The sequence below is a fragment of the Carcharodon carcharias genome, chromosome 2, assembly GCF_017639515.1.
Source record: "Carcharodon carcharias isolate sCarCar2 chromosome 2, sCarCar2.pri, whole genome shotgun sequence".
NCBI classification, from domain to species: Eukaryota; Metazoa; Chordata; class Chondrichthyes; order Lamniformes; family Lamnidae; genus Carcharodon; species Carcharodon carcharias.
The window spans coordinates 19,903,478-19,921,602 of NC_054468.1; the positions used below are offsets into that span (position 1 = coordinate 19,903,478).

Sequence of the window (18,125 nt, forward strand, 5' to 3'; positions counted from 1 at the left end):
ATTTAACATGCAAATCTGCCCAACTAAATTCATTATCTTACCAATTGCTTGACTAACACCTTGTAGGCCCTTTGTTTACAATGCTTTACCAAGAAGAAACAATTTACAGTACAATATAAAGTTCTTGGATCCATTATTCATCAGTCACTGTGTAGAACTGGGAAAATAAATTAGTCTGAACTGCCACAGGGTGGCTGCAGTCAGTTTGATTATTTGACTCATGATGTCATATTGCTTTTGCATCTGTCATGAGCAATCAGTCAAAGCAGTCTTCTCCCTTTTCTAAAGTTCTTTGTAATTTACTGGGGATAATGCTCTCTTACCCTGTGGATAATACATAGCAGTACAAATCATATACAAAAGATATATTCACAGTTTACACCAGCACACTGATTGAAGAACAGTATGAAGACAGCAAAGGAGAAACTACATTTTATTTTTCCAAGTACAATAAGAATAATGGGAATTGGAATATATTTTCAATTTTTGTAACACTACAAATATCAAACACTGCCAGCTCACTCAGCTAGAGAATAAAGTTTCTGCTAATACGCTACAATCTTAGAGCACTTCTAACACCAATGTGAATTTTCAAGTTTCCACATCAGTCTGGCCAAGTGGCTACCAATTCAAGACCAACTTGTGACAAATTAGAGGCATTAATAAGTTTTATTAATATTTGGTGCCCATTCGTGTAAACAGAAAACACAGGAATGTTCTATAATCTTGGGTAAGAGGTTCAAATGAAAAGGTGATTTAAAATTCACATGAACGACACTATACATTGTGCTGCAGAACAGGAAGACACGATTTTTTTTGCACACGTTCAGTTCTTGAGATCAGCCCTGCTTTAAAATGGAGGTATCCAGTGGAATAGGAGTTACTTCTCCATGAAGGTGGGAAGAATGGTAAGAAACGCAGCATGGCCTGCCAAGTCATGCAGAGCAACACCAACAAAGGCCTCCAACAAGATTGGTGTCCTTAGCAGAAGAGGTTGAATGGTGAAAGGAAGACAAAGATGTGACAAGGAAGGAAAAAGTCTTAAAATCCCCCCACAATTTATCATCCTCATTTTATCATTTTAAATAACTCAACCTTCAAAACTCAAGGGAATATAAAGCAAGTTAATGCAGCCTATCCTCACGAACTAAGTCTTTAAGTCTTAGTATAATTCTGATTAACTGCAATGTATTCCCTCCCAGGCCAATATTCATCTTGAGGTTGAGTGCCCAGAATTAAACACAATAATTAAGATGCATTTTACTCGGCAGACTTGCATACATGTGCCAGTCGGGTGGTAAAAGATTGGGATAAAAGTTTGGGAGGCAGGCAAACTTCCATTTGAAACTCTCAATACTTAATTAAAAGTTACTTCGAAGAAAATACAGTAGAGATAGAATCATAGAAAATTTACAACACAGGAGGCCATTTGGCCCATCACGTATGCGCAGGCCAAAAACTGGTCCTAGCCTAATCCTACTTTCTAGCATTTGGTCCATAGTCCTGCAGGTTACAGCACTTGGGGTGCATATCCAGACACTTTTTAAATGAGGTGAAGGTTTCTGATCCGGAACCTACTACCTCTGGGTAAAATTTTTTCCCTCATCTCCCCTCTAATTTTTCTAGCAATCGCTTTAAATCTATGCCCCCTAGTCACTGACTTCTCTGCTATAGAATAATAGGCCCTCTCTATCCACTCTATCCAGGCCCCTCACTATTTTGTACATCTCATCTGAGATCTGAGGTATGCTGAACTGTTCACTAGGTTTATTTTGAACAGCATTTTTCCTTGAGAAATGAATACAGAAAAGTGCACACAAAAATTCAGAATACTACCTAAGTGTATGCAGCCTACCTTCACAAATCAAGTCTTTAATTCCTAGTATAGTTCTGATGAACCTACAACATATCCTCTCTCTTACTCCAATGATTTACATTATTATTTTGCTCTTAGAAAGTATACAATTTAATGTAATTTCTTATACTGGAGACAATTCACCTTTCAATTTGAAAATCACTGCAAAATTCCTGGATACAACACACCAAAAAACAGTGATCTCTTCAATGTGGAATATGGCTGACTAGATTTTCACAGTTGTTGTCCTTCAAACTGACTTTCCAAATTCAACCCTGCTATTGAAGTGAAACACCAAGCAGACACCAGGCACTTCCCCACGGATTTCTGAACAGTCCTAGCTGGTCACGGTCTGAGATACACACACAATGCAACAATTGCATTTATATAACACCTTCAACGTAGCAAAGCATTCCAAGGCACTGAGAGTCAATCAAAATTTTACACAAACAAATTACAAGGTAATAGGAAAGGTGATCAAAAGCTTGGTCAAAGAGGTATATTTCTGTAATAAAGTTCCCTCCCTGAAACCTCTTATGAATGATAATATTTTACCTTTAAACCATCTTTAGGAAGACGGTAACCAAATCTTGATGGGAGATCATCAAAATTCTGCGTTTGGTTATCAACAGAATGCTGAAAAAACATTAACCAAAAGAATTAGCGTTCCAGGCAACCATTGGGTATTGTATTAGTCTAATCATTTAGATATACAGATTATATCACAGTGATTATCAACACAACTCAGATCTGCATCAACACAAGAAATTTGTACAGATTTTGATGAAGGTAAACCTTAAACTGGGTACTGTAATACTTTTTCTGAATTGATTTTTGAGATAAAAGGCAAAATTGAAAAGGAACTACTTATTACTCAATCGTGTTGACCCAAGAGCATCGAAACAACCAGATAGTGTGGGTCCTCAGCTACATTTAGATTGGAAAGGCTTAGCAGGCTCCCTTCTTTGAAAGGCAGTAAAGAACCAGTTAGTTGACTTCTTACAAAAATACAGCCGCTATTATGATTATTTTTCCACTGTCATCCCACATATTACTAGTTTTACTGAATTCAATTCCACAAGTTGCCTGGTGGAACTCAGGAGCACTGAATTGCTGACCTGTAACAAAAACTGCAACACTACTGACTAAACATATCTCCGTAAAGCCAAACTTAGAGTGCCACCATTGGCTGCTGGAAGTTGATCAGAAGATCATCTAACTCAATACAGATCAGAGATCCAATCTGAAACTTTCCTAGTCTAAATGACTCATCTATACAGCAACTCTTCACACTGCTCTGTTGAGGAATTGTGTATAAAAATATTTTGACAGAAACATTTTTGAAATTCGAACTAAAATTAAGACATTTCACATTGCAATCATGGTCTTTGTTGACTTTATATTTAAAAAAAAATACTTACTGCGATAATGTCACCTTCCACAGGCCATAGGTGGAGAAAAGCAACAAAATACACCATGAAGCTTACATGAATCTGTGATGCAGATAAAATCAACAACCCCAGTGGCAAAATCATCTTCAAAAATTGCTGCAACACCTATTCGAGAAATTAAAAAAAAACACACATGAAATAAATGTGTTTTTATATACAACTTATATTTACTTAACATCCTTAACATAATAAAGCATTTCAAGGCATCAAGAAACAAAATATAACACTGAGCCATATAAGGAGATATTAGATCAGGTGACCAAAAGCTTGGTCAAAGAGGTAGGTTTTAAGCAGTATCTTAAAGGGGGAAAGCAAGTAGAGGCAGAGAGGTATAGGAAGGGAATTCACATGGTTAGGGTCTAGTTCACTGAAGGGACAGGCACCAATGGTGAAGCAATTTAAAATCAGGGGTGTTTAAGAGACCTAAATTGGATGTGCAGATAGCCGAGAGGGTCATGGGGTTGAAGGATATTACAGAGATAGGGAGGAGTGAGGCCATAGAAAACAAAGATTAGAATTTTAAAATCAAGGCATTGCTTTACTGGAAGCCAACGTAAATCAGCAAGCATGGATTATAGCTGAATGGTGCAAATTAAGACATGGACGGCAGAGTTTGCAATGGCCTCAAGTTTACAGAGATTACTTTGGGCTTGCCACAAGCTGGATGAGCCAAAACCAGGGTACATGAATGGCACCCAAGGTACATTCTAGCTCATGAATGTAAGAGCAGTTTTAGGAGAGTTAAGTTGTGGGTAGGTGAGATCAAGTAAACTAAGTCAATATTCCCTAGAGTTTAGAAGAATAAGGCGTAATCCTATTGAAACATACATTTTTTTTAAGGGGTTTAATAGGGATGTTTTCATTGGTTGGACAATCTAGAATTGCAGGTCATAATTTCATGATAAAGGGCTGGTCATTTAGGACTCAAATGAGGAGGAGTTTCTTTACTCAGAGTTTTGTGGATCTGTGGAATTCTCTACCACGGGTTGCTGTGAATGCTCAGTTATACAGTCTATTTAAGAGAGAGATCAATAATATTTTGGGTATTAAGGAACTCAGGGGACACAGGGACAGTGCAAGAAGGTTTAGTTGAGATGGAGGATCAACCATGATCTTACTGAATGATGGAGCAGGCTCAAAGGGCCACATGGCTTAACTCCTGCTCTTATTTCATATGTTTGTTAACAATGTCCACTTATACCAACAAGATTATAGCACGTTTCTATTTCATCCCAAAGTTGAGTGTCAAGATTACGACATACATATATGCCTGCACAATTACAATCCAAATTTTGTATTTTTCTAAAGTGGTGCAGGATCAAATGTGTTGCCCACATCAGGATGCACATGCTTAAATCTGAGTTCCAGAGAGCTTAGGTGCAGTTACGTGATCGTTAGCACGTCCATACAGCAAGTGAATTAATACTAACTCAAACTTATCTCGTAATTGGTCTGAAATGCTCCATCATTTGGGCTCAAGTAGCAATATAGACAAAAGTGTCAGAAGTTACTCAGAAAATTAGGCCGAGATGCAGATATACAGTTTGAACATCACAAGCTGAATTATGTTGAATTTTTCTGATCACTGCCCTGATATCATTTTAATCTGGTTTTGTGTTTGATATAGACAGTTCAGGGAAAAATAAATCTGCAAAGTAGAACTTGGAAACTTTAACTAAAAGATATTCCTAAATATATTTTGACATACTTCAGTGGGGTATATTTATCATGTCTACTTTATAACTACAACTCATTAATACTATGCATTGGATGACTGAAAGTCATGTGCAACTGTACGTAGTAGTTTCCAGTGGAACAAACAGGTGATACAGTGTATACCAGCTTTGCGCTATGGGAGTCCAGAGGTAATGAGACGGGAAATAAAAGAGGCTGTGAAGAAGCACTAACAAAAGTAGCTACGTGCAATTAAGTGAAGTGAAACAAAGCAACCTAGTCAAGTGAACAGAACAATCGTGCAATCGTGCACCTCAAAACAAACATCCAGCTTAATTTACATTACATGTGCTATTGAACCCATTTGAGATTCAAAGTCACAGAACAGTGTCCAAAAGTAGTTGTGATAATGCTTGCTCCTCAAAGTACATCTGTTTTGCCTTTCAGAATACAAAAAAAGCTTTTCTATTTTCATGCAGCACAATAATGAAGTCTGCCAGTTTCTAGAATAATTTGATTTCTGCCTTCAAATTTCTCTTCACTTCATTGGTCTTTTAGAATCAGAACTTGGGAGGAAAAGCAGTTCAGTGAGCAGAGTATGCAAACCACACAATCCTGAATCCAACCTCTGCTGCAAAGAATTCTTCAGGTCATGAGATATATATATTTCATTTATAATTATATGTCACAGCTGTAGGTTACTGTTGCTTTAATTTGTTGGGAACAGATTGAAGAGTGCACTGAAATACAAGGTTATTAATATTTACATTTGCTAGGTGACAGTGTTTTTCCTTCTACTATAAGCACTTACTGAAGGTTTAATAGCTCAAGTAGAGGAGGCAAGTTGCACTTACACTTCCATTAAAGAACTGGGGTGTACTCAAGCAGCAAAAGCAATGGCATTGTGTGATTAAGTAAAATATACTGATCGCAAAGGTTACTGCTCACTAAATTGTTGCCATGGGCAAAATAGCTACAAGGGTGACATTTGTCTTTGAGCAGCTTCTTCAAATTAGTTTACTTCCAATTCTTCTTCAAAATACATCAGGTCAATAAGGCTGCCAAAACGGTTTAGTAAGAAATTGAGGATGCTTATTTTGAAAAAAAAAATGGAACAAATTGACCAATTCACACAGATTTCATTTTTTTTTAAATAATGCAGAAAATAGTTTTCATGATTACTAAAAAAGTTAAAAGACAGTTTCAAACTTAAAGAAAAAGCATAATTGCACAAAGACAGGAGGCAGGTCAGAAGATCAGATAGAATATAAAGAGCAGAAAGAATGACAAAAACATTAATCAGCAGGGAAAAATTAGAGCACAAGAGGAAGCTGATTAGAAATATAAAGGTGGATAGTAAAAGTTTCTATAGATATATAAATACAAAAAGAGTTAACAAAGTGAGTCCTATAGAAAGTGAGTCTGGGGATTAATAATAGAAAGTAAGGAGGTGACAGGTGAATTGAACCGGTATTTTGCATCAGTCTGCACTATAAAGGATACAAGTAACATCCCAGAAATAGCTGTAAATCAGGAAATGGAAGGGAGGGGGGAACTCAGGAAAATTGCAGTCACTGGGGAAGTAAGTGGCATTGAGCAAACTGTTGGAGCTGTGGACTGTCAAATCCCTGGATCCAGATGGCCTTCATTCTGGAATCTTAAAAGAAGCGGCTAGTGAGACAATTGATGCATTGGTTTTAATTTTCCAAAGTTCCCTAGATTCGGGGAAGGCTCCATTAGATTGGAAAATAGCAAATATAACTCCTTTATTCAAAAAGGGAGGAAGACAGAAAGCAGGAAACTACAGGCCACTTGGCTTAACATCTGTCATAGGGAAAACGTTAGAAGCTATTATTAAAGATGTTATAGCAGGGCACTTAGAAGAATTCAAGGCAATCAGGCAAAGTCAACATAGTTTTATGAAAGGGAAATTTATTGGAATTCTCTGAAAGAGTTACATGTGCTGTGGATGAAGGGGAGCCAGTGGATGTACTATACTTAAGATTTCTAGAAGGCATTTGATAAAGGTCCCACATCAAAGATTATTGCAGAAAATAAAAGCTCATGATGTAGGGGGTAACATACTGGCATGAATAGAAGATTGGCTAGTTAACAGAAAACAGTTGGCATAAATGGGTCTTTTTCTGGTTGGCAGGATGTGACAAGTGGTGTGCCATAGGGACCAGTGCTGGGGTCCCAACTTCTTACAATTTACATAAAGAACTTGAATGAAGGGAGCAAAGATATAGTCGCTAAATTTGTTGATGACACAAAGATAAGTAGAAAAGTAAATTATGAAGAGGATAATAGGAGGCTACAAAGGAGCCTAGATAGGTTAAGTGATTGGGCAAATGTGAAATTGTCCATTGTGGCATGAAGGATAAAAAGAAGCATATTATCTAAATGGTGAGAGATTGCACAGCTGAGATTCAGAGGGATCTGGGTGTCATAGTGCATGAATCACAAAAGGCTAGTATGCAGGTACAACAAATAATTAGGAAAGCTAATAGAATGTTATTGTTTATTGCGTTATAACCGGGATGGGAGGAGTGCACGAATTATCAAGCCCCACTACTCGCAGGCCGTACCATTAATTTAGATGTTTAATTTTCTCATCAAAATGGCCTGTTAGTGGTGAATACCACTCATGTTTCCACTACATAACAGCAGTGTGAAACAGCTAGCTTCACGTGTTGCTCAAAATTTTGAGATACCTTGCCCTTTCAGGGTAATCTGAGGTAGACTGGGCACTTTTCAGGGCTGAAAGTAACGGTCTTAGGCCCGTTCATGATTTTGCATGATATACAGCGCAAAATGATCTGATCAGGGTAGCCATTACCCTGCAGGTGCTTTTGATGCACCTATTTCAGCATCAAGCTTCAGCAAATAGTTTGGCCCCTATTTACATGGTTGCCGATAAGACCAATCTGACAGCACATGGATCTTTAAGAATCCCAAAGCCTGTATTGACCAGTGAAGGTAGGCTTGCGGTAGACCGTGGTAGAGAACCCCCTAGCAAATTTCTCAATTAGTATGCCAAGGAAGGGGAGTTCGTTTGACTGCTCCATTTCAAAGATGAATTTGAGTGCAGATGTGATTCCACAATTGGACATTTGCTAATTAGTCCTCTGTGTGTTAAGAGTTACGCTGACATCCAACTTAAGATCGTCAGTCCAGCTCGCAGTCTGGCGCATGTGTGTGTGCTGGAAGTTACATATGTTAATACACAGCACCCATGTTCTTTGCAGACAGAAAGAACATATGCACATATTGCGTTTGTTTCAGCTAAACAAAATAAGTGACAGCCGTTCACTGACTCATTCCTCAGGGCAATGCCTCGACTAATCAGGGTCAAGCTGCCTGCTTTAAACTGCCAAGCATTGTTTGAAATTAACTGTCTGTCATTGTCAATTGGTGCATTCTTCATGGAAATGCCCCTACCAGAGTCCACTTGCCAATTAATCAGCACTCCCTTCTCATACAATATAAATTGTATATTGGTATTCTTGAGAAGTGTCCGGCTGAATGCAAGGCTAAAAGCTTCGACATGTCTCTTTTTCCTCGAAATACTTAAATAATGCGATTCACTTGAGTAACTCTTTCGAGTATAAACACGTTTCCATCTGTTCCTATTCAGATGAAGTTACATTGTTTCATAGTTTGCCATTGTGAGATTTGAACTCTTGATCTTGGGGTTACAAGCCCAGTACCATAACCTCTTGGCTATTTAGGCCAAGCCGATTCACTTGAGTATCTTAACAATATAATTAACATACTATTCACAGTCTATACACTATTTACTGTCCACACCTGACATTATTAGCGCTAATTGTTCCCAATGCCCACTATCACCAAAATAAAATTATAGTCTATAACAAGCATGGACTTGCTTACAGAACCTCAGAAAAGCATCAATAAAAATTGAGGAGCCGCCTGAAGTGCTGCTTAGAGTCATAGAGGTCTACAGCACAGAAAAAGGCCCTTTGGCCCATCAAGTCTGCGCCAAACAAATACATTACTATTCTAATTTTCTAATGCTGTGTTAGAAGCTGAAATATTTTAAACATTCCATAAAATATTACAACAAATAAACAGCCATTCACCCCATCACATCTGTCGTGTTTTTTCCACTCTTGTGATAATCTAAGTTCCTTTTTAATGAATTTGTGGAATTTTCTGCCAGTAATATGAATCATAGAATTCTATATTCTGACTCTCCAACAGTACACGGCATTTGTTTTCCTAATTAACCCATTAATTATTTTTCTGCTCATCCTAAATTTATGCTTACATCATCTTGCTAACCATCAGAAACAATCCATCACTTATCTATCTCATCATTGAGCTGGATAGAGATTTGTTTGGCAAAGGTATTAATCTATATGAAATCAAGACAGATGAGTTGAGATACAAATCAGTCATGATCTAATTAAATGGCTGAATCAGCTTGAGGCAATTAATGGCCTGTCCATTCCTGTATTGACAATCTGGAACAAGGCCATCAGGTTCGCACTAAATCTAGTCAGTTCTAAAGGGGAAAAATACCCAACTTTACAAGTTTCTCCTCACAACTGTAACTCCTCAAGCATGCTAACAGCCAAGTGAGTTATACTGTCATTGTATACACGTTGCAGTCACATTTTATTGGCCCATTAAAAAACATGTTTGCACAGCCCACTGCTGAGGAGTCCATACGTCTCCATTTGCTGACCCTGATGACTTATGTATTTCCAGCATTCACACATTCCCCACTTCCTCAATATCTCAGCGATTTAGACAGTGGACATCATACACCACACCCAACTCTGTCTCACTCATCCACTTGTGATTCCAGCATGGATGCTCGGTGGGACTCAAAATGCTGGCTGATTCCTTTCCATTCTCCTTAATTTGCATTTCTATATTATTCGTGAAAACACAAATGCTTTTTTTTTTAAAAAAAACAAGGTCACCAAGTAGAACACAAGGTTTCCAGAAAATAACAAGCCTTTCTGAAATGGCTGGAGTTGTGCAATCTCAATGTGCTTGAAGGCATTTTGCTGCACAAGTTTGGATTGTTATACAGGAACCAGTACCAGATGACACCAAGATAAAGCAAAATACTGCGGATGCTGGAAATCTAGAACAAAAATAAAAATACCTGGAAAAACTCAGCAGGTCTGACAGCAGCTGTGGAGAGGGATACAGTTAACGTTTCAAGTCCGAATGACTCTTCATCAGAACTAAGGAAAAATAGAAAAGAGGTGAAATATAAGCTGGTTTGGGGGGTGGGGGGAACAGGTAAAGCTGGATAGAGGGCCAGTGATAGGTGGAGATTGCCAAAAGATGTCATAGACAAAAGGACAAAGAAGTGTTGACGATGGTGTGGTGATATTAGCTAAGGAATGTGCTAATGGGGACATTAAGGGTAATTCCAGAACAAAAGTTCACTCGACACAGGCATGAATAACAGCAGAGAAATAGATAGGATCTTCTTCAACAAAAGGAAATGCTTTAGCTTCTTTATTACATAACTTAAGCAATGCTTCCTGTTCAGGTTCAGACCTTGTCCAACATTTGCACCACAGAAAAAAACGTATTCCTGTAGGAGGTGGTCAAGGGAAATCGCCTGAAGTTTGGCAAGTACCTTGACTGCACACATTAGTTGCAGGATTTGTGATTTTGTAAGATTAATGGTTTATGTAATTTGCCAGTTCTTTGTACAGCTTTGTACTTTCAAATCATAAGACCTTAACCATAACTTACATTCATATAGCACCTTGAATGCAGCAAAACATGATAAGACACTTCAGAAGAAAATTATCAAAATTTGACAGCAAGCCAAGAGTTGGAGATATCAGGGCAGGTCACCAAAAACCTGGTTATAATGGTAGCTTTTAAGGAGTGCTTTAAAAGGGCATAGAGGTTTAGGGAGCGATTTCGAGAGATAACTACACATGAGGAAGGCCATTTGGCCTATGCTAATTAATCAATCCAGAAGATCCTTGCTGTTCCCCACAATGCAGAGTACAATTATGTAAAAATAATTCCAGGGTTCTCACTTCCACTACCCTACGCAGGAATGTAATCCACCTGGCAGATTACATGGTAGAGAATTACAAAGTTATGCGCTAAGAATTTCCATATAACAATCCTATATTTACTCCTTGCTAGTTTAAATCAATGTCTTCCTACCCTACTCTTGCAATCAAATTTAAAGTAATATTTCACATTTACCTTTCTCGTGTACCTATTCGTTTATATAAAAAGTCACCTTTCAGATTTGTTCTTTCCTAATTGAAAGATCTTGTAAGCACAGTGAGCCATACAACCTCATACATACATCTAGAAGATGCCCAGCTCTTAACATTGTATGCAAGGCATGAGATACCAGAGGACACTGGAAATGCCAGTGCAGAAAGCAAAGGCCAACACGTGGTTCGACATCACGAGAAGCCACAACCAGAGGCTAGACAGGTACAGCATTCTAAACAACCAAGAGGGTGCACCAAACAGCGCAAAGACAAATCCACGAAATGGCTAGCCAAGCTGCACAATCAGATGAGGCGGATGACCAGAACATCAACACTCAGTAAGCAGACATTCAGCACAGTGTATAAGAGAATGTATTGGCACAGTGATACGAAAAGAAGCCCATTTTCCAGCGTCCAGGTTATATGGTCACAGGTGAAAGGACAGCATAATCTATGTGCAAAACTGGATACCGGTGCAGGAACAAACATCCTTCCACTCCATTCACTGAAATGCATGTATTCACAGAAATGGCAAGTGATGCCAAACTCTCTGCATACAATGGCTTGGAGATTCCAGATTTATGATCCACTAAGCTCAAGCATCACTACAAAAACTCACCCTAGACACCCCAGATGTTATGTTGTGGGCACCATGGGTCTAGTGCTCATAGGCCTAACGGCATGCAGGGAGCCAACCCTAGTTACCACCATAGCATTCACAACTTGATGAAGGCAACAGAACATAAGGACACTCAATCAACTCAGTTGCCAACATAACATCCCTGTATTCAGACAGGTTCAATAGGATTGGAAGTTTCGAGCATCAAGGGTGATGCAGTATTACTTACATCCACCTACTTCCATCCATTGACCCACCGTATAAGTGTAGCATTCATATCCAGAACAAGATGAAAACCAAACTGAATTAGTTATAGAGATGGCATAGCCCGAAAAGTCCAGCATCACACAGATTAGTGTAGCTCTATCACGAGCATCATTAAGAAAGGTGGTTCTCTACATATTTGTTGAGACCCAAGGTGTCAGAATGCAGATCTAAAAGAACCCTCCCACAAACTCCCTTACTTGAGGAGCTGAACCCCAAGTTTGCAAATGCCAAATTCTTCTCCAAACTCGACGCTACAAATGGCTTCTGACCAATGAATCTGAAGATATCCCAGGAGCTAACAATGCTCCATATTCCTTTTGAAAGATATGTTTTCCAAAGTTACCATTTGGGCTTTCCGTAAGCCCAAACAGGATCACGTATGAGACCCGAGGATGCATCTGCATAGCAGACAACACTACTGCTGTTGGCACAACAAGACAGGAGCACAATTAATGGAATCTGCACGCAGGGGCGGTCTGTGCTTAACAGTCAGAAATGCAACATCAACACACCATCATTTTCGGATTCATGTCACTGAACTAGTAATCCAGAGACTCAGGGTAATGCTCTGGGGACCTGGGAGCAAATCCTGCCATGGCAGGTGGTGGAATTTGAATTCAATAAAAATCTGGAATTAAAAGTCTAATGATGACCATGGAACCATGTCGATTGTTGTAAAAACCCATCTGGTTCACTTATGTCCTTTAGGGAAGGAAATCTGTCATCCTTACATGGTCTAACCTACATATGACTCCAGACCCACAGCAATGCGCTCTTAAATGCCCTCTGAAATGGCCTAACAAGTCACTCAGTTGTAACAAACCACTACAAAGTCACAAAAAAGAAATGAAACCGGATGGACCACCCGGCATCATCCTAGGCACCGGAAATGACAACGGCAATCTCAGTCCTGTCGACCCTGCAAAGTTCTCCTCAGGGGGCTAGTGCCAAAATTGGGACAGCTGTCTCACAGACTAGTCAAACAATAGCCTGACATAGTCATCCTCATGGAATCCTATCTTACAGATAATGTCCCAAACACCAACATACCCATGGGTATGTCCTATCCCACCGGCAGGACAGACCCAACAGAGGTGGCGGCACAGTGGTATACTGTCGAGAAGGAGTTGCCCTAGGGGTCCTCAACATCGACTCCAGACCCCATGAAATCTCATGGCATCAGGACAAACATGGGCAAGGAAACCTCCTGCTGATTACCACATACTGCCCTCCCTCAGTTGATGAATCAGTGCTCCTCCATGTTGAACATCACTTGGAGGAAGCACTGAGGGTGGCAAGGGCACAGAATGTACTCTGGATGGGGAACTTCAATGTCCATCACCAAGAGTGGCTCGGTAGCACCAGTACTGACCAAGCTAGCTGAGTCCTAAAGGACATTGCTGCTAGACTTGGTCTGCGGCAGGTGGTGAGGGAACCAAGAGGAGAAAACATACCTGACCTCATCCTCAGAACCTGCCTGCCACACGTGCATCTGTCCTTGACAGGATAGATAGGAGTGACCACCGCACAGTCGTCGTGGAGAAGAAGTCCCACCTTCACATTGAGGATACCTTCCATCGTATTGTGTGGCACAACCACCGTGCTAAATGGGATAGATTTCGAACAGATCTAAGAACTCAACACTGGGCATCCATGAGGCACTGTGCACTATCAGCAGCAGCAGAATTGTACTCGAACACAATCTGTAACCTCATGGCCCAGCATATCCCCCACTCTACCATTACCATCAAGCCAGGGGATCAACCCTGGTTCAATGAAGAGTGCAGGAACGCATGCCAGGAGCAGCACCAGGCGTACCTAAAAAATGAGGTGTCAACCTGGTGAAGCTATTGAACAAGACTACTTGCATGTCAAACAGCATAAGCAGCAAGTGATAGACAGGGCTAAGCGATCCCACAACCAACAGATCAGATCTAAGCTCTGCAGTCCTGCCACATCAATGGTGAATAGTGGTGGACAATTAAACAACTCACTGGATGCAGCGGCTCCACAAATATCCCGACCCTCAATGATGAAGGAGCCCAGCACCTCAGTGCAAAAGTTAAGGCTGAAGCATTTGCTACAATCTTCAGCCAGAATTGTCAAGTTGATGATCCGTCTCGGCCTGCTCCGGAGGTCCCCAGCATCACAGATGCCAGTCTTCAGCCAATTCGATTCATTACACATGATATCAAGAAACGGCTGAAGGCACTGGATACTGCAAAGGTCATGGGCCCTGACAATATTCCGGCAATAGTACTGAAGACTTGTGCTCCAGAACTTGCCGCGCCCCTAGCCAAGCTGTTCCAGTACAGCTACAACACTGGCATCTACCCGGCTATATGGAAAATTGCCCAGGTAAGTCCTGTACATAATAAGCAGGACAAATCCAACCCGGCTAATTACCGCCCCATCAGTCTACTCTCGATCATCAATAAAGTAATGGAAGAGGTCATCAACAGTGCTATCAAGTGACACTTGCTTAGCAATAACCTGCTCTCTGACGTCCAGTTTGGGTTTTGCAAGGGCCACTCAGCTCCTGACCTCATTACAGCCTTAGTTCAAACATGGACAAAAGGGCTGAACTCCCAAGGTGAGGTGAAGGTGACTGCCCTTCACATCAAGGCAGCACTTGACCAAGTGTGGCATCAAGAAGCCCTAGCAAAACTGGAGTCAATGAGAATCGGGGGAAAACTCTCCACTGGTTGAAGTCATATCTAGCACAAAGGAAGATGGTTGTGCTTTGTTAGAGATCAATCATCTCAGTCGCAGGACATCACTGCAGGAGTTCCTCAGGGTAGTGTCCTCAGCCCATCCATCTTCAGTTCCCTCATCAATGACCTTCCTTTCATCATAAGGTCAAAAGTGGGGATGTTCGCTGATGATTGCACAATGTTCAGTACCATTCACAACTTCTCAGATACTGAAGCAATCCATGTTCAAATGCAGCAAGACCTGGACAGTACCCAGGCTTGGGCTGACAAGTGGCAAGTAACATTCAAGCTACACAAGCGTCAGGCAATGACCATCTCCAACAAGAGGGAATCCAACCATCGCCCCTTGATGTTCAATGGCATTTCTATCACTGAATCCCCCACTATCAACATCCTGGGGGTTACCATTGACCAGAAGCTGAACTGGACTAGCCATATTGATACTGTGGCTACAAGAGCAGGGCAGAGGCTAGGGATCCTGCGACAAGTAATTCAACTCCTGGCTCCCCAAAGTCTGTCCACTATCTCCAAGGCACAAGTCAGGAGTGTGATGGAATACTCCCCACTTGCCTGGATGAGTGCAACTCCCACAACACTTAAGAAGCTTGCCACCATCCAAGACAAAGCAGCCCACTTGATTGACACATCTTGGCACCACATCTACAAACGTTCACTCCCTCCACCACTGATGCACAGTAGCAGCAGTGTGTACCAACTACAAGATGTACTGCAAGAATTCAGCAAGGCTGCTTCAACAACACCTTCCAAACCCACAACCACTACCATCTAGAAGGATAAGCGCAGTAGATAGGTGAGAATACCACCAACTGGAAGTTCCCCTCCAAGTCACTCACCATCCTGACTTGGAAATATATTGCCATTCCTTCACTGTCGCTGGGTCAGAATCCTGGAGCTCTCTCCCTAACAGCACTGTGGGTGTACCTCCTCCACATGGACTGCAGCCATTCAAGAAAGCAGCTCACCATCACCTTCTCAAGGGCAATTAGGGATAGGCAATAAATGGGGTTGACATTTCGAGTCCTCATGATCCTTCAACAGACCCTTCTGTTGAAGGGTCATGAGGACTCGAAACGTCAACTCTCTTCTTCTCCGCCGATGCTGCCAGACCTGGTGAGTTTTTCCAGGTAATTCTGTTTTTGGTTTAGATTTCCAGTATCCGCAGTTTTTTTTTGTTTTTATAGGCAATAAATGCTGGCCCAGCCAGCGAAGCCCACATCCCATGAATGAATAAAAAAATTCATCCATTCCAACACAGGCAGTTGTCCTGATCCTAGCAAGCTAGAAGATGTCAATGCAACACCCACTCCACAAGACAAAAATGACCTACAACATTCCATCAATTTGTTAAATTTCCTTTTGCCCCATTTACCTAACTTTGCACAGAAAGACTCACCTCTTCATGAAATTTTGAAGAAATTAATACCTTTTGTTTGGCAAGAGGACCATCAACATGTTTTTAATGATCTTATAAAGTAATTAACTCTTCAGTTTTACAACTCGACTTGAAACTGATGCAATCTTAAAATGCATCAAGAAGTTGAAGCATGCCGTCTCCAGAGAGGTAAGCCTATTGCTTTTGCCTCCAAGAGTTTGCCACTGTCCAAGCTAATTATTCAAATATAGATCTCAAAACCTTGGCACTGGTATTCAGTAATTCCACACATGCTTATTTGGAAAGAAGTGTGCTATGGAAACCGACCATAAGCCACAATCTAACTTGTGCACCATTATAGTGCCTGCTGGTCAAAATACAAGGCTACAGTTATGATGTACGCTACAAACCATGTAATTCCATGGTCATATCTGACACACTTAAGCTGTCTACCTAACCTATCAGAAACTACAGACATCTCCCTAGGTCTGCAAGGGGATCTTGTGGACATTGAAATAACAGATGTTCTGCATGTTGACCTTATGCATTTTGGTCAATCTAAGCGCTGCAGCAGGAAACATCCAATGATCCTGTACAGCAACTATGAAGACAGTGACTGGTGGATAGTCAAGAGTCCTTCCAAGATGTCCCACAGGCTGCAAGCCCATTTTGGCCCTACAGAGATGAACTTGGAATATCTCAGAGTCATCTTTAAGGAAGTCATCACCTCAGGGTGTATGCAACCTGATATCCTCCAGCAATTGCACCAGGCACACATGGGAATTGATCGAACCAGAAGAATGGCCAGAGAGATAGTTTATTGGCTAGGAACCCACCAAGACATCCAAAAGGCCGTGAGGGAACGCAAGGCATGTCAAACCTTTATGCCTAGCAACCAGAAAAAACCACTATTGCCTCACTAGGTACCCATACATCCATGAACCAGATTCACAACTGACCACTTCAGTGTCTATGGAGATGAATTCTTGAAGCAATGGATTACTTCTCCATATTTCCCACTATCCATCAACTACACAACACATCTACTGTAACCGTCATAGACACATTAAGTTCGCTCCTCAGTCTCTTTGGGGCACACAGGCAGTTGTTTCCAATAACAGGCTCCAATACACTGGGCGACCCTTGTGAGAGAAGTGGGGGGGTCAACCTTACCACTTCTTCACCACATTACCCCAGGTCCAAAGGAATGGCGGAATGTACAGCTTAAACTGCAAAATTCCTAATTATGAAGCGCCATCAAACAAAACATGATCTACACATGGCTATGTTTCTTTTTAGAACAGCACCGCTCAGTGCAACCCTTCCCTCACCTACAGAGTTGCTATTCATTAAACAAGTGCAGACAAACCTCCCACCGATACTCCCAGGGGCACGTGATGCATTACTCAAAAAACAGGGGAAGATGAAAGATGCCCATGACCAGCAAGCAGGTAACAAAATTACCCAATCTGAACATCAGACAAAGTTTGAGTACAACACCCAAATGATGGCACCTGGAATCCAGCAGAAATCATCATCATATGGCAAGAACCAAGATCGTATCAAGTACGAGCACCAAATGGCATGATAGTGCAATGAAACAGATGCCAAATCAGAACAATATGACAACTAGCAACACTGACTAACCCTACTATCACTAGAACACATTCTAAGATGTAACATAAACAAAGCACCCCTAACCAGCATTCTAAAAACTTACAGCAATCTCCAGGAAAGATTACCATAACTAAAGCTGAACACATAAGCAAACAGCTGAAATGTTTCAGAGACATTTAAATTTATTGCTCTGAGTTAAAGTACATGCAGATGCAATGTCACCTTCTTTTGCTTTCACATAAATAGTTTGATTCTTTAAAGATGAACACCTAGTTAGAAAAAATGGGAATGTTGTGATATGA

The 18,125-nt window shown here is 40.8% G+C and overlaps 1 protein-coding gene across 2 annotated transcripts in view; it reads right to left on the reverse strand.

Moving 5' to 3' along the window:
- Window positions 1-18,125, reverse strand: part of rnf13 (ring finger protein 13) — a 249,562-nt gene that overhangs the window by 200,082 nt on the left and 31,355 nt on the right. For both annotated transcript variants that reach the window (XM_041217099.1, XM_041217089.1), the window contains 2 exons: window positions 3,277-3,411; window positions 2,411-2,491 (listed from right to left, as the gene is read on the reverse strand). In XM_041217099.1, the coding sequence (XP_041073033.1) occupies window positions 2,411-2,491; window positions 3,277-3,390 (195 nt within the window). In that variant the 5' untranslated portion in view covers window positions 3,391-3,411. The remainder of the gene's footprint in view (window positions 1-2,410; window positions 2,492-3,276; window positions 3,412-18,125) is intronic.